Source organism: Oryctolagus cuniculus, chromosome X (assembly GCF_051225735.1).
Source record: "Oryctolagus cuniculus isolate XC-2025 breed Fujian yellow rabbit chromosome X, ASM5122573v1, whole genome shotgun sequence".
Lineage (NCBI taxonomy): Eukaryota > Metazoa > Chordata > Mammalia > Lagomorpha > Leporidae > Oryctolagus > Oryctolagus cuniculus.
The window spans coordinates 81,196,178-81,221,791 of record NC_142888.1 but is presented as its reverse complement, the minus strand read 5'-3'; the positions used below and the strand labels follow the sequence as shown (position 1 = coordinate 81,221,791).

The window sequence follows — 25,614 nt, the reverse complement described above, 5'->3', positions numbered from 1 at the left end:
ACTCTCACATCTCTTTTTGCAGCCTGGACCTCTCCTCTAGATTGGTTGACCACCATTTCCTCAGTGTCTCCAATTAGATATCTAATAGGCATTTCCAACTCCACATGCCCTAAACTCTACACTTGCTATCTGCCTACCCCTCAACTCTGCTTCTTTCCCATTCATTCCCATCTCAGTAACAGGCAACTCCACCTTTCCAGTTGTTGAGGCCAAAAATCCTTGCTGCCATCTTTGATTCCTCTCCTTTGCTCATATCCCATTTGATCCTTCAGCAAATTGTATTTAGCTTTGAATTATTTTCAAAATCTGATTAATTCTCATCACCCTCATCATGACCACCCAGGTCTAAGTCCCCCAAGCCACTTATTTGCTATTGTCCAGGACAATGCAATCATCTCCTAATTTTGGTCTCTGTCTTTGCCCCTACCACACTTTAGTCCATTCAATCAGACACAGCAATCTTAGTCATATGCCTCTTCTGCTCAAAACCCTCCCCTAATTTCCCATTATTTTCAGAGTAGAAGCCAAAGTAGTCCTTACAATTAGACCCTATTACCTCCCTGGCCTTATCTCCAACTTCTCTCCCCTTTGTTTACTCTGCTCTAGTCATGCTGACATTCACAAGATTGAAATCGAGGCATCAGCGCGGCAGAGCTCTCATCATCTGGAGGCTCTGGAAAACAATCTGCTTTCAAGTCCACTTTAGTTGTTTACAGAGAGTTCATTTCCAAGTGGTTACAGGAGCCATTTCTCTACTTCCTTGTAGGCTGTCAGCTGAGGGCCACTCTTGCCTCCTACAGGCTGCCTCCATTTTATACCACATGGCCCCCTCCTTCTCAAAGCCAGCAATGGCACATCAAATCTTCCCTGTGCTTGATATATCTGATACCCTCTTCTGCTATCAGTTGGAGAAAATGCTTCTTTTAAATGACTGGTGTGATTAGATGAGGCTCACCTGGATAGTCTCTCTGATTAGTAACCTTAATTACATCTGCAAAATCCCTTTGGCCATGTAATGTAAGATGATCACAATCCCGATATCTCATCATATACACCGTCCTGATGATTAGGGTAGGAAATCTGGGTGGAGCATTTTAGAGTTCTTTCCACTACAGTGATACTTAGACCACTTCAGAAACCAACTAGAATGTATGCCAGCTACAGTTACTGGTGCAGGGTCTATTCTAGATGTTTCCCTTACTTGTTGGATTGTGGGAGATCTGAGGATGTTGCAGAGGAAACAGTTGGAGTGGTAGGTATTTGCCAGCTGCTGTGAAAGTATTTCAATATTTTAACAACTGGGTAGTCTTACTGGTTCATAGCAGTTGATAATCCATCCTAGACAGAGGGTTAAAGATGATGGCATACTATATGAGATGTTCCTGTTTTCTCTGCACATTGTGAGTCTGAGGTTGGCCACAGGTGACAGGGGTGGGTGGGGAGACCATTTGCAGCCCTTGGCATTTTGATGATGTGCAACAGCCCTCTCTAGCCTTTCCTGATGCCTCTGCAGTGCCAGGTTTGTTTGGATGAATGTCTTCATCTGCATGGCTGTCTTCCAAAGTGGGAAAGCCCATCTATCATCAGGGCCTCCAAATGCTGCCACCCTAAGGGAGACAACCAATCCTATGTATTTGGACTCTCCCCAATCCACCCAGCAGCTGTGGCTCTGTGAGCTCATGCTGTTGACCAGTTCTCAGAGTTAGAGTGAACATTCCACAACAGCCAAAGAAACCAAGAGTTTTTATTAAGTTGCTGAAGGAGGCCTTATTACACTTCATTATGGGCATCATGTTGTGTGAGCACCAACCTCAGACAATAGCGATATCCTTTGTGAGCCGGGGCCACATATTTACCTTAGAGCCTAAGGTAAATGAACTTAACGAGACTGATGTATCTCATCCACATAGTATTTTGTAGTGGGTGAATGTGATTAAAATGGCATCAAGAGTGGCTTTGCTTCTTAGAACTTTTGCACATTAATGAGGAATAGCAGTGGGAAGGTGGCTTTGCTGAAAGGAGTGTCACAAGGGGTAATTCACAACTTGAAGGAGATCCAATGATAAAGGGAGGAGTAAATCACTGCTAATTGCAAGTAACAAATAATAATATGCAATATGGCCAGCTTTATCTGCTGATGCCAGCTGAGACCACAAAGCACATGATGTGGAGTGATGCCTGCTTCACGGTATCTCGAGGATAACTCCGCATCACTGAAGTGTAGCCTCCTCTGGCCTAGAAATCCAAATTGTTACCCAAACATAGAGCCACACCACCAGCAGCTCTGAACCCCGCATTCAGCATTGAGAAAGAGCTCAGCCCTTCACAGTGTTTTTCATCTGTTTCCTACAATGTTCACTGAATAGCTTCACAGTGAGGCATGTTAATAACTGAGTCTCTGCCTAGACTGAGTCAAACTGTGATACTTTTGTAAGTCAGAAAAATTTGTCTTCAGTGGTTTCCCATTTTATAACATACCCCACCCCACCCCACCCCCAATACACACACCATATCAAGGTCAATCTGAAAACTGTTCACTACATAAATAGAGATATGGCAAACATAATTAAATCCAATCTTCACTACTTAAGCAGATCCACATATTTTTAGAGTCAGGTTGTCTAATATCAGGATCCCACTGCATTCATTTCCAAATGGTAAAAACACATTCCCAGGGGATCTCAAAGTAGCAAGTAGTATTCAGAATAGATTGATTATGACTCCAAATATATGAGATGGTATAGATACCCTAGGCTCCCTTCCAAGCCAAGGTGTTTTTTTGGATGCAGTGCTAGGTGGCACTGAAACAAAACCTAACACTAGCATTGGTGAGGGGATAGCTGGAGTTTGATTGCCACCCTTCCTAGAAAATGTCACTGAGCTCAGTGGGAAACACTATAGCCCTGCATTAGGTGACAAGAAAATCTTTCTCCTTTCTACTTTCACTTGGTACATTCAGCTGCCAGACACTCAGTGAGAAAACTACAAAGGCCTTAGCATGAATATTGCCAACTGGGCAGGGTGGAGAGTAGGATGCCAGGCATAGGGGGTGGAAAAATCAACCCTGATACTCCATACTAGCCTCTGTTCCTTTCTGGAAATGGACTAGAGGTGAGCATAAGTCATTCATAGTTCTTGGTCTAGTTTTGGTTGAGTGACAGGGAAGGAGGGACTGAGAGGGGAGAATATAGACAACACATGTGCATGTATGTATGTCTGTACACCTGTATATATACATATGCATGTATATGTAACAAATAATTTCAACTTCTTTCCTATAGGCTAAGTGACTTATCACTTAGCCAAATCTGAGAAATATATGTAGGAAGGAAGACAATACTCAGATCTTTTGTGTTTTGTGCAAAACCTTTCAACAACAGACAGATGCATAGGGGGTGAGTAAGCATCCTAACATAAACTAAACACCCAAATTCACTGATACCCAACTAAACAGGAAAACCTTGAGAACCAAAACCCTTTTGCTAATACTCCCTTTCTAGAAATGATAGGGAGATTATAAAAACTGAAAAGTTTTTTGTTTATTTGACAGATATAGATACAGACAGTGAGAGAGAGAGAGAAAGGTCTTCCTTCCATTGATTTACCCCCCAAATGGCCACCACAGCCGGCGCTGTGCCAATCCGAAGCCAGGAGCCGGGTACTTCCTCCTGGTCTCCCATGCGGATGCAGGGCCCAAGCACCTGGGCCATCCTCCACTGCCCTCCCGGGCCACAGCAGAAAGCTGGACTGGAAGAGGAACAACCGGGACTAGAACTCGGTACCCATATGGGATGCCGGTGCCACAGGAGGAGGATTAACCAAGTGAGCCAGGGCGCTGGCCCCAAAACTGAAAGTTATCATTAGATTGAAGTAAGAAGTTCTGCTGTTCTATTGCACAGTAGGGTGACTATAGATAATGATAACATATTTTATATTTCTTAAAAAAACCTGGATCACAGGATTTTGAATGTTTTCAACACAAAGAAATTTTAAATGTTTGAGGAGATAGATATGTTTATCCTGCTAGGACATTTAAACAAAGTATATGTGTACTAAATATCACATTGTACCTCACAAATCTGTTTAATTTTTGTATATCAGCTTAAACTTTTAAAATTCTAAAAATAAATAAATTAAATAAGTGGATGTTAGATATTAACTTGGCACCCAAAACCCCAGGCAAGGCCTGAACTGATCACACATTCTACACCTTCATCATTTATAGTCTAGGGTAATAAACACTGCTGATGATCCAAATGGTCACATGATGGTCAAAAACATTCAGCAATGAACTCTACTTATGAGCATCTCACAGTGGAGTGCACTTACTTATATATGCGTGATAAAAAAAAATAGCCATTGTCTCTGACAAGGTCATCCATTTCAATGGGTTCTCAGTTTGGAGAGGGAGATGTTCGCAGTGAAGATGGAAAGAGGGCTCTCCTTCCTACAAAACTATATGAGCTAAATCCGCCCTGGAGATTTTGGAGGTGACATTTTGCAGCCAAGTTGTGTTCAGGCTTCTATAATTTTCCTTACTGAATCAAGAAAACATTATCATTGGCTCATTGGCGTCAAAATGGTTAGAACTGGAGGATATCACATTGAGTAAAATAATCCAGACACAAACCTTATATATGGTAGCTACACTTTTTTTAAATCAAAAAACAAAAACAGAGAAATGCCTGTGTATACCAGTTCTGCTGCAAACACAGTGTTTTGTCAAACTTTGTTCTAAATCTTTATTAAATTGTTAAGAATTATTTACCACTTCAATTTTAATGATTTTGTGACTATTAAAATTTTATTTAAATTTACTTTATATGAGGAGGAAAAAAAAACCAGAAAATGGATCAGAGATTTAACAAGTTTTAGCAGGTAGCCAGAAAGTCTTGTGAACCAGAACCATGTATTCTAGATTATTGAGATTCAATAAACTAAGAGTCTAAACTGATCTGCCTTGAAAAGAAATCCAGTCTAACAACTGGGAAAGTTCATCTAAATTTACATAAAATGGGACAGACAGACTCTTTTACTGAGCTTCCAATGGGTTCTATGCTCAATAACGCCCCTCCTAAAACCAAAGTAAGCACCCTTGTGAAGCAAAGCTACTCACGGCAATAAGCTGGTAGGAATTGTTCATCATTGCAATCAGCATGTTCAGCAGCACCACCAGGGAGATGACATTGTATGTTCCAAACATGGTAGCTCCCACAAATTCAGTGAACTCGTGTCTGGCTTTCACATTGGTGACGTAAAGGTTTAAAAGGCCGAATACAGACCAGAAGAGTGACTGCAGGGTTTCGAAGAGCCTAAAAGAATTCAAAGACCAAGCTAGTTAATTCTCTAGGAAGTGCAAGAAAAGAGAAAGCAAATGTGACCTGATCTGCTTAAGAAGGGGACTGCTGGCTTTGCAACAGATGGGCTGATGATCTCACATGTTGTGCTCTCCTTCAAAACACAAACCAGCCTCCTCACTTTGTTTATTTTCACTATTATATCACATGCTTTTCTCTTTTACTGGGAATACCATCTCTCTTTTAGCCTATGCATAGCATACAATTTTCAAGGCTTATTTCAAGGGCTACTTCCTGCACCAAACTTTATCTTTATTCTCAGATTGTGTGATTTACCATCTTTCTCATTGGTGGTAAAATCAATGGTTAAGATGGTGCTTGGATTCGATTGCACTGAATTAAAATTGGAGCTCTTTCACTTGCTAACTGAGTGAATATGAGAGTTAGTATTTCTGATACTTCTTTTGTGGCTCTCATAGGGCCCAGATGGTGCTAAGTTTAGTGAAGAGACTTGAGGACTCACTCACAAATTAACACTTCATATAGATCATTGTCAATGATATATTAACTAAATGTTACTGAGAATTTACTATATATAAGCATGTAAGGTACTTCTACATATATGTTATTATGGTCCTTATAAAATTTTGTTGTTACTAATGAGGAAACAGATTCAGAGATTGAATGATGTACCCAAGGACACCTGGCCAGCAAGTGAGCCAGAATTCAATTCCAGGTCTGTCTGACATTCCAAACCATTGCATTAGTCTACATTACATGGCTTCACAAATTATTTTCTCTTTGAGTTCTCAAACTTTGTAGTGATATGCTTTTGGTGTTTGGGGTTTCTTTTGCCTTGTGGCACACAATGTCACAATACAATCTGCTCACCAGGGAAAAGGCACACCCAGGTGAAATGGAGGACTGACACATGAGGTGGACAGGGATATTCTGGTGAGACATATGTAGGAAGCTCTCACCACCTAGTGGGGGGGGGCATACTTGGTGGCAAGGTCCATAATAAAATTATACCAGAAATGGGAAACTGATGAAATCTTTACTTAATATATACTAAATCGATCTTCTGTATATAAAGATAATTAAAAATGAATCTTGATGTGAATGGAATGGGAGAGGGAGCGGGAGATGGGAGGGGTGCGAGTGGTAGGGAAGTTATGGGGGGGCGAAAGCCATTGTAATCCATAAATTGTACTTTGGAAATTTATATTTACTAAATAAAAGTAAAAAAAAAAAGAAATGGGAAACCTTATTGACCAAACTCTGGAATCCTAATACTTCAGAAATATATATATTTTTTTATTTTTAAAAGAGATTTCAGAAAAAACTCAATCCATTTCTATTTAGCATGGAGTAAACATATGAAATTGGTTATCTCAAGAAGGAGCATAGACAATACAAAGATTCAAGAAGACTTATATTAAATGTATGGAAGACAAATCCATACCAGGTGGTTGCGGGGAACTTGGATATACTGAAATACATTGTTAAACAGATCACAAGGCGGAGAGGTGTATTATAGAATGGAAATAGGAACTGTAGTTTTCTAAACATTTGATGACAATCTAACCTTTGAGATGGAGAATTGATCTTCTTAAAGGTAGAAAGGGTATAGGGAAGTTTTAACACTCTGGGCCTAATTCAGACCAGCAAAAAAGAACTGGATGGTGAACCAGCTACTTGTAGAAAGCAGTAACATCAGCCTGTATTTCACAAATTGTGTTTTAATAGCACAAATGAAACAAAGGCATGGTTAGTGCTTTGGTCTCGTCCTTATCCATTCTGCTATTCTTTAGACTGTTATTTCTTAATTCATTATACCTTTAACAGACTTCTATTTCTGTATGGAATGCACTCACCCTGTCCCTGACCTCTAGCCTCGGTGTCTGTCCTCTCTCCATTTCTGCTCAGTCTTTAAAGCTTATCTGAAGCCCTATCTTCTCTAGAAGTCTGTTCTAAGTCCTTTTCTACAAACTTGGCTCAGATACTCCTCTTTTGTGCTACACAGTACCCTAGCCTTATTCCATAAAGGCACATATCACATTGCAAATGTGGGGGAGGGGGGCGATAGCTGAGAGCAAACTTTAGACCCTTTCACAGATTAAATGTATGACCTTAAGGAAGTTACATAGCCTCTTTAAAATTCAAGATTCCTCATTTCAAAAATGATTATTGGTAGGCAAAATACTGATTGTTAGCATTGTGTTCTTACTATATGCCAAGAATCATGCTACGTGTTTTGCATATATTACAGATGGTCCCTGAGTTACGAAGCTTAGACTTATGACTTTAACTTTTCAATGGTATGGAAGGGATACCTGTTAAGTAGCAATGCTAATCCACATTTTAAATTTGGCTCTTTTCCCAGGATGGCAATATGTAGTAAGATCCTCTTTTGTGAAGTTGGGCAACACAGCAAGCTGTAGCTCCCAATCATTCCCAGGATCATAAGGGACAACCACTGACACTCCATAGTGTTCTGTAATGCTAAGCTGGGATGTTTAGTTGGTTAGTTGTATAAAATGCCATTGCAGGCCGGCGCCGCGGCTCAGTAGGCTAATCCTCCGCCTAGCGGCGCCGGCACACCGGGTTCTAGTCCCGGTCGGGGCGCCGGATTCTGTCCCGGTTGCCCCTCTTCCAGGCCAGCCCTCTGCTGTGGCCAGGGAGTGCAGTGGAGGATGGCCCAGGTGCTTGGGCCCTGCACCCCATGGGAGACCAGGAAAAGCACCTGGCTCCTGGCTCCTGCCATCGGATCAGCGCGGTGCGCCGGCCGCAGCGCGCCGGCCGCGGCGGCCATTGGAGGGTGAACCAACGGCAAAGGAAGACCTTTCTCTCTGTCTCTCTCTCTCACTGTCCACTCTGCCTGTCAAAAATAAAAAATAAAAAAAAAAAATGCCATTGCAGCTTAATGATATAGATTTATCAGGATGTAACCACATCCTTAGTTGAGCAACATCTGTATAGTATTTGATTGTAACTCTACTATTATTATTCTTTTTTTTTTCAGGCAAGAAACTGAGATACAGAGTGGTCACACAGGCAGGAAATGGCAGGGGTGGGATCCATCCTCAATTCTTTGGACTCTGGCACCAACACACTTACCCACCTTATTCCACCACATAACAAACTGCAATATACAGGACTCAGTACAGTTCTTGGCATATAATATACATTAAGGATAGAAGTGATTCCAAATGTTTACTTGCATTAACCATTAGACTATGGACTTCTTGAGGAAGTTCAGTAGCTTTATTGCCTGAGACATAGGAGTTGCTGAATAAATGCTTGTATAAAAGGTGACAGAAGTACACAACCAAGGAATGTATGAATGGGCGGTACCATTCTATGATAACAGTAGCAAGAAGGATATTAACTGAATTTAGGGTGGAAAGCTGGAGACAACTAATAAATCCCTTTTCAAAGCCTAATCATAACAAAAAGAAGAGCGTTTGTTGGGGACTAAGTTTGCATCCACATGACATCCATGCTCAGATGGGAAAATATGGGCTAAAGGAAGAGTACAAAAATCACTGCTGATTAAGTAGGCATAGCTGGAAATGAATGGTAGTGTTCTGGCAGGAGAACACAGTGGCCTACTTGGTCATGGCTCTGTCCTATTTAACTTTATATGTTTTCATTATTGTTGCAACTTTACACAACAAATCTTACATAACTTTACAAAACCAGTCCTATATCTGCCTCCCTGGAAGAAAGGGCAAACTAGACCTTGTATGCCTGGACTGACTTCTTGAATCTGACACTTATCATCTATGTAAGTGAGGGAAGCATGCTTAACTGCTTTGGACCCTAGCTTCCTCATTTACAAAATGAGCAAGAATAATAGTGTCTACCTCATAATGTGCCAGTGAAGATTAAATTAATTTATGTAAAGTTGCAATGGTGCCTAGCGCCAGTATTCAGCAAATATTTTAAGACTATTATCAAACTTTCTCATTGTTGCTTTTATATTCCTTCATTGTCTTTATAGATTATTATTTATTTACATATCTAGTTGTACATAGTCGCAGTCATAGTACATACAATTTTTTTATTTTTTCGAAGTTACACATTTTGGGTGTCATCACTTAAAATGTATTTGTTTATTTATTTGAGAGATAGAAAGACAGAGAGAACACCATCTTGTGGTTTATTACCCAAATGTCCTCAATGGCTGGGGCTAGGCTAGACTAAAGCCAGGATCTGGGAATTCAATGTAGGTCTCCCACGTGGGTGTCAGAGACTCGACCACTGGACCATCACTTGCTGTGTCCCAGGGTTTGCATTAGTGGGTAGCTGGAATTAGCAGTGGAGCCTGGACTTGAATGCAAATACTATGATATGAGATGTCAGCAACCTAACTGCTAAACCAAATATGTTTATGTATATACACAGTCTTCATACATACATACATACATACATATATATGTATGTATATATAATTTTAATAGCTGCCTAATGTTCCACTCAACAAATCCAAAGCTTATTGACAGTTTTATCAATGCTTTGGATGAGAACCTATGGATGCTTCTTTGATAGTCAGATGACACTAGACTGGAGGGGATAGCTAATAAATTGGATGACAGAATCAAGATTCTGCAAGATTTCAATGACTTACAGCAATGGGCTGGAACTAACAATATCAAACATAATAGGGATCAAAGTAGGACTTTGCTCTTGAACCATGTGCTCAACTACAGGATAAGAGAGGTAGGAGAAAGACCTACAATTTTTGCTGAAATCAAGCTCAAAGTAGATTAGGAAAGTGACAGAGCTGGCCAGATGCTTCAGTTGTCCTAGGGGAGCAGAAACAGAAGTAGATCATCTACAGTTAAAGATAGGATTGCTTCAGGCCCAATTTTGTGGCTGCAGGTGACTGGCATGTAAAGCTTGTTAGATGTGATTGAGGTCACTGGATTTTACCAAAGTTGATTTTCTATTTGTGATATTGTACTATAGTTATGCAAGATGCTACCAGTGGGGAAAACTGGGTAAATGGTTTACAGATTTTCTCTCTATTATCCCCCCCCCCTTTTTAAGGATTCATTGTATTTGTTTAAAAGGCAGAGTTGCAGAGAAGAGGAGACAAAGATATCTTCCATTCGCTGGTTCACTTGCCAAATGTCTGCAACAATTAGGGCTGGGCCAGGCTGAAGCCAGGAGCCTGGAACTCCATATGGATCTCCCATGTGGGTGGCAGGGGCCCAAGAACTTGTGCCATCTTCTGCTGCTTTTTCCAAGTGCATTAGCGGGGTGCTGGCTTGGAAGTGGAGATCTGGGACACGAACCCATGCCCATATGGGCTGCCAGTGTTACAGGCAGCGGCTTGACCTACTACACCATAGCACTAGCCACTGTCTGTATTATTTTTTACAATTGCATGTAAATCTACATTTATCTCCACACAAAAAGCTAAAAAATTATAGGCTTGCTACTGGACTTCATCCTTTTATTCACTTAATAGTTCAATAGGCATGGTGAACACCTTTGTGCCTTAGGGCTCTCTATGGTAGGTGCAAAGCTTACTAAGATAGGAATCTCAGTCTGATGGGAGAGAGACACACAAATATCTACAATATAACACATTTTGTATTCTAATGGTGATACACTTAGAAGCCATGTGTAACATGGAAAAGATGCAGTTGAGAGTGGGGTTACAGTGGATAAGTAACTTTGAAGAATTCCAGAAAGCTTTTAACTGTCCACCCAATTCCACGATGAACAAAGGCATGGACTCCTGCTGGCTCTGGTAGCTGGGATGCTGGTTGCTGCCAGCCTGAGAAAGCTGTGGCACAGTGGCAGCAGAAGCGGCACTGAGCCCTCATCATCCACTGCTTTAGGCTTACATTCCCCTGAGGACTTTGATTTTTAATGCATTTTCATTATTTGTGTAGATGACCTGCCAATATCTGTTCAAAGTTGTAGGGCTTAAAAAATGGAATACAAAAAATGAATCAACTTTGTTTCTTTAGAAAACCAAAAGAACAAAAATAAAACCCTAGGCTACTTTTGTTCAAATGCTAAAAAAAAAAAAGGCTTTGGGGCCGGCATTGTGGTGTAGTGGGTAAAGCTATCCCATATGGGTGCCAGTTTAGTCCCAGATATCCACTTTAGGGAGACCTGAAAGAAGTTCCTGGCCCTGGCTGTTGTGGCCATCTGGGAAGTGAACCACTGGATGGAAGAATTTTGTCCCCCTCTCCCTCTCTCTCTGTAACTCTGAATTTCAAACAATTAAATCTTTAAGGGAAAAGAACGGCTTTAGAGCCAGTGACACCTTGGCACAAGCTGGAAGGTGGCCAGGCTGGCTAGGTGGGGATGGGCTTTCTAGGCATGATTTTGTGGAGAAGATTCAGATGCCCTGGTGCCCATGAAGCCAGGGGTGACAGGATGAGACAGGCATATTGAAAGAAAGAAACTTCCACATGGCAGGGGGTGGGAGATTATTTGGAGGGAAGACAAGACTGGAGGCAGAGGGAGACCAGTAGGACTTAGGAGAGACAATTTAGTGAGTTGTGTGTGCCTGTATGGGGAGTAGAGTCAAGAGATATTCAAGAACTAGAACTGACATGGCTGACTGAAGCACTGGATGTGATTCATGAGGAGAAGGGTAAGAGTCCTGGATGGCTTCTAGGATTCTAGCTGGTGTCATTCAACAAGAAGAAGAATTTAAGGGGAAAGTAGGTTGGAAGGTAAAGATAGGGAGATATGGAAGTTAGTTGACATTTTGTGTTGGGGGGTCTTCTGGAACAGCCAGTTGTGTTCAGGATGCATTTGGAGATGAGAGCTGGACCTTACAGGAGAGCTTCCTTCGTTGCTTCTCTCAACAGGAGATGAAGTCCAGGTAGTCCCATTATGGAACACTGAACACAAGTCAGTACTGTAGTTTAGTACTGTACTGCAGCTGTCAGTAAAAATGATGGATTCCTCCTAAATTGTATGCTGAGTGAAAAAATATGTTTTTTTTTCTCTTTCAAGGAAAATAATAGCAATGGTATCTCTGGAGCATCGGAATGAAAAGGATAACAATAACTTGCCAGCAGACATATAAACAAGCACACTTTCCCCTTATCCAAAGGCTGAATCCCTGACACTCTGGCTGTGTCACATGCATTTTACCAGGTATTACAATTATGCCTGATTTGAAGCATTTAAAGAAAGCATAAAGAGTCAGAGCTCAATGGAAGAAAAAAAATCAACAGGTAAAGGGAAAGTTGAGGTAATGTTCTGCTGATTTGGCCCCAGCATGGCAATGCCTTTTCAAAACTGACATCTCAAGACATAATTTCATTTGACAGGTGCCCATTCGTGTCAACTGCCCCTGCTGGGCAAGTGATGGTAGCAAAATGTCAGTTGGCAACAGAGGTGTTACTAATTGGTATGAACATGCAAGGACGTATTTCATACCCTTCCTCAGCAGAGTTCACATGAAAGCATATTTGGCAGGAGCCTGACCTCCTAGAAAAGGGGTTCAATTCTATTGAACACTTTGAGGAGAACAAATGCAGTCTCCTGGTGCTCAAGCCACTACAAAATTGCTCTTTATGTTGAAAACACACAGATGTGAATTCAGTCTCCAGAGTAATGCTGGAGAGGAAGCAGGTCCCGGTCCAGAGACACTAACTAGTAAGGTGATGAATCCCCCATTGGACACCGTGAGTTGGCTTATCCTAAACAGCACTATATCTTTGCCAACCCTTTTGGGGCCTCTTTTTACTTTCAAATGAATCTTCTTTCTCCATTCAAGGTTTTCCCCTGAGTTCTGGGAAGAGGTATTGGAATGTGGCCTAGTGGAGGGTGTAGGTGCTGCAATGGGCAACCAAGTGAGCCAACAGTTTGCATATTTTCTCCCCACTGGAGCATCCTCCAGGAGAGAGCATTTGAAAATTATAGAGGAGGAGCAGGAGGAGGAGGAGTGTCTGTAGCTAATATATTTGGGAAAACCTCTCCCTACCTTGTGGATTCACAGTTGAAAGGCTCCAAAAGTCCTGCAGTGAAGAAATCTTTTCAACTTTTTCCCAGCATTTCCAAAACTCACTCAATCATAGATTCTGTTTTCATGTCTGTTAAGTTGGGCTTTTGGTAACCCATTTTAGGAATATGCTGCTAGAGGCAAATCAGAGGGGCAGGCCAGATGCTGTTGCTTTATCCTCCTCTTTTTCAGTGCACCTCTAGGGTCAAGCAGAAACCTCTTTTCTTCCTGGTCTTCGTTACTGAGCACATTTCTAGGATGTTGGAGTCCACTACACTGTCTACATTTTTAGACTTAAATAAAAAAAAAAACCATCTTATCTTAATGATTACTAATCTTGCACAACCTTGGGGTCATTGCTGTTGAATACGAGGAATGAGTTGTGCCCTCCAGAATGGCAGTGGAGATGGACAAGGTGTAGGACTCTGAGTCCAAGGTCAGCTCAATGTAGCTCCTAATCTAACACATTGCTTGACATGTACTTGTTTTCTTTCTGTTGTTTGTTTCCCTTAACATTGTATTTGTCAGAAAATAAAAGCCATTCCGGAAGCTTAAAGGTCCCACAGAAGTAGGTCTGACATTACAGAGAAAAGACACAGGAGCTCCATGTGTCTGAAGGCAGTGGACTCTTGGACAAAAACCATGACCTGTCTCTTGCATCCCAAGTGGGAGTGGGAGATATTTTCAATCAGTGTTTGTTTGGTGCCTCTTGAAGCACTTGAAACCTGAAATTAATCTCTTAGGTAAGCTAACTGATCTTGCTCTCAGCCTGTCCCTCCTCTAGCTTACTCCCACAGAAAGGGGTACGTTAAGATATTTTTGCATCCTCCTTTATTCTTTGGGCTTGATTCAGAAGAGTTAGCTTTGGTAACCACTTGTTCAGAGAAATAGGCTTGCTGTTTATTTCTTTGGTGAGTGCCAGTTTTTGAGTGAAGGATTAGCTCCCTCATCTCCATTCATTTAAAAAATTAATGAATTCTCTAAAAAATGTGGAGTGATATCACCATAGTTAGAACCAACTCCTTAGATGAGTTTTTGGGAGCCCATATGAGTGCTTGATTCTTTCTAACTTCTCTTAACTCCATTTCTCTCCTAATCTCCTGTAGTAAGAGAAGACCCCTCCTTCTGTCTTGGGCCCTTTGCGTGGGTCCATGGTGAACTTTGCATTGTTAACAGGCAGTGTCAAAGTTGTGGAATAAAAATAGAGCAAAAAGAAGAAGGCAAAAAAAAGGTGAAAGAGTCAGAGATGGGGTCTTACGTGGAGAAGGCATTGTTCTGTTTCTCACATCGGATCCCTTTGCAGTTGTTAGGCTCATCGATAGCTCTGGTCTCATAATAAAAGTAAAGCTGGTTCAGTCCATTGGCAAAGGCCAGCAGTACCAGGCAGTAGATAAAGAGGAATTTGAGGATATCAAGCAGCATGCGTCCCAAAGAGATCTGCAGAGGCCCTAAATGAGAGTTGGCTGTGAACAGGGATATGAGACGCAATGAACTCAAAATGTTGGATATTGCGAAGAGTGCTTCTGCAATCAGAGTCGGGTGCCACATTTCCCATTCCTCCCTTGGCCGAGAACCATTATACTGAAAGAAACAACAAGTGCACAAGATAAGAGGTACAGTGAGCACTCACCAAACTTTCCCCCTTTTCCACCTTTTGACACCCAAATAAAATCATCAAAATATGCAGTAAGCATTCATTTATACAACAGGCTTCATGCAGGGCACTGTCTTTTTTCTCCCATCCAATCAATTCATGATGCTAATAACTCTTTTCCTCCCACTATCATCAAAATATCTACCTAGCACATACATACAGCACAGAGAATTTTGGAATAATCATATGGAGCAACCACCTGGGGTTTATCAATAGCCATTTTCTAAGGTTTATTAGATTATTATTGGTGGTGCCTCTGAAACCACTGACACTCACAAAGTAGGGAAGGGGATAAAGCATCCTGCTTCTTAATAATATTTCAAATAACATCTACTATCTCAATCCCCCACTGGGTTCTGAACACCAGGGAAAACTTGCAGTTCCTGAAGAACAAGGGATAGATTGAAGCCTCCTTGGGATGGGGTGTTCATCTTCACTCTCCTGCTGACTGAAGTTTGGGGCTGATATAGCAGCCATATAAGCCATTCACTGGAACTTTCTGCTGATTTTCCAGCATCCTGCATGGCATTCTACACTACTGCAAGTGGCATGGCTATCTTTCAGTTAGTGAATTTTGTAGTGCCCCACACAGTGGCATATGGATGCATTTTACTGTTGCTTTGACAGTCATACGAGTTAGAATCACACTCTAGCACAAATGAAGACTCAGGGGTTGTAAGGAGGGGAAGAGCCAGTATTTCTGAGATTAGTTGCTTATTTTCCAGCCGTACGTCAGGCTTCCAGCTCCTGAAACACTGGGGGGGGGGTAGTCTTGTGAAAAGGATGACTTCATTGTAAGATCTCAGCTCCAATTTGGGTGGTATTGTCACTTAACACTGCCTGTATCTTCCAATTTCATCATAAAATGAGGATAATGTGTACTCCTACTCACTGCACATGTTTGTGATTCTGTATCCATATGCAAAAATCTGTGTACTCCATAAGGGGAGATGTTACGAAAATACAAGAAACTACTTATTACCCTCCCCAGGATAGAAGTAGATTTTTGCCTGTGATTCGATCTGAAGCATATTGCTTTGCACTTTCATCTAATTTTAATTTCTCAGGACTAAATGTAAACAAATTTCCTGAGAAAATGTTGCTTTAGGGACCAAATCATATTGTTAGCATTTCTAAAGTGTGCTTCAGTTCCAACTGAGGAAACTGGTATCATTAAAATCACTTACGTGTATCCAATATTCTTCACTGTCAGATGAGTTTGGGAAAATCATATCACAAATTTGTGCTTCTGTTTCAGATAGACCTTAAGATGGCCAACACAGCTGGAACTGTGCCTATCCGAAGCCAGGAACCAGGAGCTTCCTCCAGTTCTCTGTTGTGGGTGCAGGGTCTCAAGGATTTGGGCCATCTTCCACTGCCCTGCCAGGCCATTGCAGAGAGCTGGATCAGAAATGAAGCAACTGGGGCTGGAACTGGCACCCATATGGCATACCGGCACTGCAGGCAGTGGCCTTACCCACTACACTACAGTGCTGGCCCAAGGATGTATGGATTTCAAAAAAGTTTTTTACCAAAATAAATTTAATTCCATTTTCCACAAACTTATTGCCATACCCTTGTACTTATTCCAGTTGATAATTTCCAATTTTTAATACGTAGCTTTGTTTTGTCATCTGCAAAGGATCTCCATCTCTCACATATACCTCAAAACTTATAAAGGGCTATCTGACATCTGTGCTGTGATACCAACTATAATATAAGTAAGATTTGATAAAAACTGTGCTAGACTGATTGTCTAGAGATCTGCCACCAACTTGCTGTATGATCTTCAGCAAATCACTCTGCTAAAGGATTTGTGAATTGCACTGACAGCCCCAAGGCTAAATATGAAGAGGGATGGTCTAATATGAAGAATCAATCATAATAAAATTTAGGGAAAAGGATTGTATCTTTAGCCAAATATTGGCTGAAGAAAATACTCAGTGGGTCACAAATTTAGTTTGTGTGCACATTGAAGCAAAGTGTTGGTGGGATAGATCTAGGTCACACTATCCTAATAGAGAAAAGGACAATTATATTCCATGTTTAGCATTTTCTGGGGACATTGAGGGTCAATATTACTTGCACTTTTTCCTTTTGAGCACTGTGGTGTGTGTCTTTGGGCTTTCTTGTTGAAGACCACATGAGGTAGAGTATACTTATGTTGTTGACTAACTTTTCTAAGAAGGAATCTTTAAGGCTAGCTCATCCTTTGGTGCTTCTGTGCTGTGTCAATACAAGAGTGACATAAAATGTGTCAAGAGTCCTGTGGAGTGGTTCTTATGGCCTTACCTCATAAAAGTTGACCCAACCTGCTTGCAACAGGGCATCTCAGACTGGATGATCTTTGTGGATGCGTGGCCCAGACTCTAACCATTTACTGGTTCTCCTTGCAAATCCAATTTCCGCATGTGACATGTCTGGCTTTGTAAATCTTCCTTTTTTGAAGACACTAATGTCTTGGCAAAGGTCTTTTTGAGTTATGTGTTTGTCAGTTGAGAGGCATTTGCCTAGCTTAGGAGAGTGAATTTATTCTTACTCTTTGTGGTGGGGAAGTATCTAGGTCTTTGGAAGACTTGACAATGAAGTTCAACAGGTTATGTGATAAGTTAATGTTGAGCAGCTATAGATACATTTCCATATTCACAAATGTCAATCATTTTCTTCCTCACTTATACTAAACAAAACCCAGCAATTTCTAGATTGGTAATTTATGGTTCCTCTAGTATATAAATACCACTTCTAAAGGGAGAAATGTTCTTTTTTCAAGTCAGTGTTACTTAGTCAGCAGAGTGCCAGAGTGCCAGAATGACATGGAGTTCACCCAGGCACATTAACCCAAGAGTCAAACATTTCCTCTCCAGCTTTTCCTTTAAGGAAGTTGAAAGCATGTGTTAAATGATCACCACATGTATAAAGCACACTCTCGGGCTTCTTTCAAAAGTGTTTTATGACTGCATTCCATATTCATATTCTACATAACTCTAAGGTCTTCTAATATATGCAATATGCATATTAGGGATATAAAAATAAACTAAGTTGTTGGAGATTTGGGAGATGGCCACGTTCCCATTCTAAAACTCCTTAACAAGGAATTTAATGCTAAAAAGTAAGACTGACCAGTCAATCTTGGAGATTTCCTCATAGTGGGAAAGTTCAACTCACAAATGAGGGAGCACAGCTATCCCATTATCTAGAAAACACCAAACCTGAACTCATAGTCTGTGATTATACAAAGCGAAGTGTCGGACATGAAGCTATTTTCAAGACAATTCAAGCTGCACATTGTGTGAAAAAAACATCAAGGTGCCATGTGTGTGTGTGCATACATTATCTGAACTAGCACACATACATTGAGTGATATTCTAAAAGCTAGCTTCATAACGACTTGAATGACCGTCTGATGGTGGAAGTGATGAGGGAAGCAGAGGTTATTAGAGGTCTTTGTCTCCTGCAGTGAGGTTTCTGGGGTTCTGCTACCTGTCATATGAAGAATCATTGAGGGAAGTGGCAATGTTTACCTTTGAGAAGAGATGACTCAATGGGTTAAGCATAGATTTCATATCAGAAGCACTGTTATGGAGAAAGAACAGCCTTGTTCTGTTTGAAACCACAGGGATGAAGGACTACCAGTGGATGTGACAAATGGAGAATAATATTAGAGAACTATAAAGTAGCTCTTTTTAATGGAATGACTAAGGTTAAGAGGACTTTTTGGAGGTAATGAATTCAGTGAACTTCCTGTCCCTGAATGCAAGCATCAGTGGGCCATCCCCTGGGCAAGGACATTGTGGAAAGGATTCTAAACACAGATGGTTGAAGATCCTTTTTACTCTGAGAATTTAGGTAGGCAATGATTCATCGGCAAATTGTTCCCTTCACCACTCTTTGCTTAAGCAGAAACTGCTTACAAACCATTGAATGAATGTCTATTTATATGACACTTTCCTGCATGGAAGAACTGACATCATTACTGTTCTTCTAAACCATTTGTAATCCCAGTCCAAAAGCTTAATGTTAGAAAACAATCATTGCTGAAGACAAATGACAGACATCCCAATTTACCTTGACATAGGCCACAATCTTCAAGGAAATAGTTGCTAAGTAGAGGGAGTTCATTGCAAAATCCATCAGGTTCCACCAGTCATGGATGTATTCAGTAAATCCACCATCCCACATTTCCTTAATCTCCCCCCAAATAAAACCTGAAAATGGAAGCAAAAAGTTTGTTTCTGTATAGGCTGATTCCTGGTCATCATAGCGGGATCCCCCAAGGGAATAAATATGAAATTCATTGGGGCCACCTCTCACTCTTGAACTTGCTAAACCCAGTAGGCTTTTCCTGAAGATGCTCATAGCTTATACTTTTCTGCATGCTATAATTTTAGCATTCCTACTATAGTTACTGGGATGCTGCTGCCATTTTGGTTGCTTCATTCTACCTTCTTCCCATTTTGGAGTGGGAGTAATTTCATCAGCAAAATTATTAGATCAATGTTATTCCATAGATTTTTGTTTCCACAAGTTTTTTGGAGAAAAATTTCTCAATGAATTTGGAGGTAAGCAACCATGGACCATATTACCAGTAAGGCTGAAGCTAGGCAGTTGTGCCCTAAATAATTTAGGATCCTCTGTACTCCTTTCTCCTCTCATTGCATGAGAATTTGGTGGAATTCTTCCCAATAACTTTTAATGTTTCTTTAGTCTTGGATTATGGAAAACTATATGAATTGCTGTGATCTAGGGCAATGTTCTTCAGACTTTGAAGTATGTGTGAATCACCTAGGGGTCATGATAAAATGCAGATCTAGGGTAGGACCCTAGATTTTGTATCTAACAAGCTGCCAGGTGATGCTGATATTGCTAGTTTGGGGAACCACAGTTGGCACAGCAAGGACTTAGAGGATGGCCATACGTTGGGGAGTACACTGCAATCTAACTATCCCTGGAGACTATGGTGAGGCTGCTTTTACCCTAATGTGGGCAAAAATTCCAGATTTATCTCATGATTGTCAACCCAGTGACCAAATAGGATGTGGACCCTGAACAAATATCGGGATTGTGTGGGCTAGCCACAAGAAAGCAGCAGATCTATGTGCTTCTCCCTTCCTACCATTATAGAAAAGAGAGCTTAAAATAGACTGATCAGCATTTGCTCTGCTCATCTTACCTGATGCTCCACTTGACTGATACTTGACTTTTTCTGTAAACCAATGGACAGACAGCATCTCTGTCCTTGAAGATGTTAGGTCAGCTGAGGTAAGCACTATGCAGACTGCCAATCTCACTGCGGAACATGTTATACTGAGTGACCATGGCCCGAGACAGAAGGAACCCCATTTCTCAGGCTCCCAACATAGGACTACCCTACTGTTCAGAGGGGAATTGCACTACTTAAAGGCCAGTCTGACTATAAGCTGTAGTAGTTTCTCCAGACAGTACCAGAAGGCAGTGCCTCATCTTTTTAACTCACCTAGAACCCAGGGCAATATCATCCATTCCACGACAGTTGGGGGAGGTCCCTGCACATGGAGGTCTGTCCTGACGATGTGCTGAGAAGCCAGGAGAAGCATGAAGAGGAAGGTCAAATAGGATGCTGTGTGGCAGATGAACTTGATAAAGGGTTTCTTGATGAACAGCCCCAGGTTGCTTCTGGGTGAGATCAGATAGGCTATAGACAGCATGGGAAACAGGAACCCAATTGTCATGCAGGTCAGAAGCTTGACTACCCAGTGTTTCCTCCGCCATCCAGGGAAGCCGTCGTACCACAGAGTGGCAAGTAACTGTTGGCAGTTGGGTTGAGCAACAAACTGGGAAAAGAAGAGAACAAGTTAGGCATCTGCAATATCCTAGGGTAAATTTCTGTTCCTAATACCTCTCACAGTTCACAATCAACTCTAGCAAGAGAGGGACTATATGGCTAATCCCTGGAAGAGACCTGATTTTCAGGTCTAAGCCCAGAGACAGCTTGGCATACAAAGTGGTGAAATGAGACCTTCTTCAGGGTTGATTATTTGTTTCATATATTAAAATATGTTCCCTGTGTTCCATTTGTGATTCGCTATGCCTTCCTAGTCCCCTTCCCATCATGTTGGAAAAGTGGTTTCCCAAGCCTGGCTTTGCATCAGAATCACCCGGGGAACATTTAAAAAAAGTACAGGTTCCCAGGTCGCACCACAGAAACACTAAATGAGATTCTGAGCTCTGGGAGGGCAGAGGCTGCTGTTTGTTACAAATTTTCCTGGGAATTTACCTGCCTCTTAGCATAGAATCATGGATACATTTCATCACAAATCGATTCACTTCTATTCATTTCCCTAGGCTATGTGAGGTTATCATCAAATGTGTACTCTGGGCAAATACAGACTGCAAGAGAATATGCCCAGGCCTGTGGTTATGGTTTGATATGGAAATGAATTTCTTTTTTGAATTTGTTTTTTCCCCTGTTTTGTTTTGAGCACCTCTTGGTTGGCTTGTAATGAGTCAGGTTGCTACTTTGCCATCTATTTAACACTTTCTCTAGTCTAGACATGCAAAAGAGGGAAAAATATTTGGGGGCCAACTTACAATATTGTATACTAGCCCATCTGGGATTTTACTTAAATGCAATCAACAATGTGTCAGTGATTAATAATTAAGGAATCATCAGCATTTCAAGTCACCCTCCAGCTGCTACTTCTTGGTAAGTGACACAATTGGGAGCTCAACTGTCAACCAAGATTTTAAATACTGCCTATATTTGGCTCCTCCATCTTCCCATGGGACTGGTTAAACAGAGCTGTCTGTACTTTAGAGCTTACCAGCACAAAGGAAATAAACCTTTTCCATCACTACTTCCCCAACAACCCCAGGAAAACTAGCCCAACTTTCTTGTTAGTATCTGTGAATGTCACTGATTTTCTATTTAAATCATTTTTCTTCTTGAGCTCACAGCTGTACTACATTTCACAGCGAGATGTGGCCAAGTGACTAAATTCTTCCCTCCCTCCCTCCCTCCCCCTTTTCTGCCTGCCTCCCTTCCTTCCTTCTGGGAGTGAAGTAATTTCCTTCCTTCCTTCCTTCCTTCCTTCCTTCCTTCCTTCCTTCCTTCCTTCCTTCCTTCCTTCCTTCCTTCCTTCCTTTTTTTTCATTTTTCTTCCAGAGAGAGAGAGAGAGAGGAAAAGGGGAGAGGGGAGAGGGGAGAGGGAGAGAGAGAGAGCATCCACTGGTTCACTCCCCTAAATGCCTACAACATCCAGGGCTAGGCCAGATTTAAGCCAGATCGTGGATGACAGGGACCCAAGTACTTGAGCCATTGCTGCTGCCTCCCAGGGTGTGTATTAGCAGGAAGCTCATTGGAAGTGGAGCTGGTATTCAAACTTAGGCATTCTGAGCTCCAGCTTATCTACTGTGCCACAATGCCAGGCTCCAGATTGCTTATTATTTAACTTATTGTTTTGCCCAGCTAGTATCCACTGATGTATGTAGCCTTGTTGTTAAACAATTAGTGCTGTTTTAACAAATGACTACTGAAAAGGGCTGTTGGTATTGAATCAGATCACATAAAGACAAGCTGTGTGAATGCAGTTTTTCTAGGGAGTTTCCTAACAGGTCTCATAATGACAATTCTGTGGGGTAGAAAGATCTTTTTGGGGTGTTCCAAACCCAGTCCACTCCCTTCCAGTGAGTACTTCCAGTGGTTGCTTTTCACAGCTAATACACTTTCAAGGCTGTTGGTTTTCAATGGTTTATTTTATAAAAATTTATTTATTTATTTATTTTAGAGGTGGAGTTACAGAGAGAGGGAGAGACAAAGAGAAAGGTCTTCCATCTGCTGGTTCACTCTCCAAATGGCTGCAACAGTCAGATCTGGGCTGATCTGAAGCCAGGAGCCTGGAGCTTCTTCCAAGTCTCCCAAACAGGTACAGGGGCCCAAGGACTTGGGCCATCTTCTACTGTTTTCCCAGGCCATAGCAGAGAGCTGGATCAGAAGTTGAGCAGCCAGGACTCAAACTGGTGCCCATATGGGATGCTGGCACTGCAGGTGGCGGCTTTACCTGCTATGCCACAGTGCTGGCCCTAGGAACTACTCTTAACACAGGCACATCTTTATATACGAGCACTTATAATGTGCCATGTATCATCTCATAGCATACCTAAAGGCAGATATTAGTATTATACCCCTTTTACAGATGATGGGGCTAAGCCTGAAGTCAGATTTCTTAGTAAGTGGTGGTGTCAGTACTGAAGCTTTAGCCTGACTGACCCCAGACCAACTGTTAAACACAAAATTCTCTGACAATCCCTGGATGGTATTATCTCAGGCATGTAGAAAGCTACATACAGTGCCTTCCCCAAAGACCCTTCCACAGTGATTGAATGCCTGTATCACTGAGTGCTTTGGGGTAGGGCATTGAAGTTATATTTATGTTTGTAGGAAGTGGTGTTACATGAAACTGTTAACCACTCCTATTAGTTTAGAGTGGGTATGTCAGATCAGCTAATTAACAGGCCCACCTGCCAGCAAAGCCCAGAAGTAATGGGCCTTACTCTAGGTGTTGGATCCTGAGTGGCAGCTAAGCAAAGTGAGAGAAGTGGGGCATAGCTAAGGACAGTGGCTTGCCACAGAAGATCTTAGCTGCCTAATTTAGCCCCTGGTCAGATCTGTAAGGGACTGCTTATTTCAAATCACAAAAACTTTTCTCTCCACAAATGTGCTAAGGGTCTCATTGTAGTTGCTGGTCTCCTGCCCTGTCCCCCACCCCCACCCTGTGCCTCCCTGCAGTGATTCTATGCTCCAGTACTCCTAGGCAAGGGCAGGACATGATTCTACTTCTCATTACTACACAAAACTTTTGAAAAAGCCCTGGATTTTTCTTCCCTTTCATATAAATTGATGTTTTAAATGGAGAGGCTCCATGGCTCTTTTCCCCTCCCAAGAATAATTCTTGTGAGGAGTACTGTCAAGTTCTCTTGGCAAGAGCCTAGCCCTCTCCCAGAAAACTAACAAAATAGTTTTGAATTCACCTCATCAAAGTTCTAAGTTCATTCACATAGTGAAAAGAATTATCTGCTTAGTCCCTCACTGGTGTGTTATATGTGACTTTTGTGCTTCCAGCTGTCAAAATCATCAGTTTGGGGGTGGTGTTGTGGTGCAGTGGGCTAAATAACTGCCTGCAATGCCCACATGCCATGTGACTGTTGAGTCCCAGCTGCTCCACTTCCTATCTGGCTCCTGGCTAATGTGCCTGGGAAAGCAGAGGAAGATGGCCCAAGTATTTGGGCCCCTGGACGCACATGGGAGACCTGTATGGAGTTCCAGTTTCTGGCTTGAGCCTGGCCCAGTCATGGCCATTTTGGCAATTTGGGGAGAGAACCAGCAAATAGAAGAATCTCTCTCTCTCTCTCTCTCCCTCTCCCTCTCCCTCTCTCTCTCTCTCACTCTCCCTCTCTCTCTCTCTCCCCCTCTCCCTCTCCCTTCCTCCCTCCCTCCCTCCCTCGTCTTTCTTTCTCTATAACTCTGCCTTACAAATCAATGAATAAAATCTTTCTATAAAACCATCAATTTGCTCCGATAATGCCTAATTCATAGGCTGCACCCAAGGCCTAGCAGAATTTGACTTGCTCACTACAGGGGAGGTGCAAGATCAGTGTGATTTCATTCGGGTCTTTCAACAAGCATGTCAGAATACCTCCTTTGTGCCCAGCTCTGTATGGTGCATGGGAGAGGGTCACAGCACAAGAGACAGACCAGCAGTGACTGGCCAGGAGGAACTCCTCAGCAGGGAGACCAGCCTAGCTCATGTGAAACAAGTAAATGGGACAATCATGTTTGTGTTCAGACACCCCGCAGAAGCAGTACAGATGGTAAACATGTCAGGTTCCCAGATGGTTGGCTCTTACAGAACTATTCAGGCCACGCCCCTCTAAATTGGGAGATGGTATGCCAAGTGAGAACATGAGAAAAGCCCACACCCCTTCCATCTCCTGTTACCACCATTTTATAACAGAAAGGGCAGAATAAAGGGATATTTTTCAATCTGGATCCACTTAGCTTTAGAAAAAGCTCACTGCTCTCAGGAGGCATCACACTTTGAGTACTTAAGACATTCAAAAATGGTGGTGGTGGGGGGGGGTAGAATCAGCAGGCACTACAGTCCTAAGAAAAGGCTGCAGAGAATGATGAAATCAGAGAATTTCACTTCTTTCTGGAAGTCTTCCCTGACTGCTCCAGCCTGTGACCTTTCTCTCTTTGAGACAGGCCCCTTTGCTTTTTCCTTGTGGTACCTGTCAGTCTGTTTTGTGTTACATTCACTTTTATGTAGAATCTCTGACTCAGCTTTCTTATTAGAAGGTCGACTTCTGAAGAGGAAGACCAGTTTTGCATGTGTCATTTCATACCTGAAAAGGCTTTGCAGACCTTTACTGGATTTGTTAAGGCTAGAAAATTCTCTGCCTTTTTTTTCCGCTCAAATTCAGAGCTGAATGTTCAATGGCCCACTGGGCATTTCCTCTTGGCTGTTCAAGTGCATTTCAATCACATAATCCTCACAGAACCCTTTCCTCCCCAAACACATACATTTTCTCTTTTCACCCTGCATTCTGCATGCTTTTAAGCCATCTCTCAAGTGGTAATCTTAATACCCACAATAAAATGTGCACGGAATTTCCTACATTTTGGATGCTTTTAAAAGCAATTT

General features: G+C 41.9%; 1 protein-coding gene across 1 annotated transcript in view; it reads right to left on the bottom strand.

The window, feature by feature from the left end:
- The window catches only part of TRPC5 (transient receptor potential cation channel subfamily C member 5), a 324,015-nt gene that overhangs the window by 36,571 nt on the left and 261,830 nt on the right, over positions 1–25,614 (bottom strand). Inside the window, 4 exon segments of the mRNA NM_001082779.1 lie at positions 5,117–5,312; positions 14,540–14,862; positions 19,001–19,140; positions 20,409–20,745. Of these exon segments, the coding sequence (NP_001076248.1) occupies positions 5,117–5,312; positions 14,540–14,862; positions 19,001–19,140; positions 20,409–20,745 (996 nt within the window).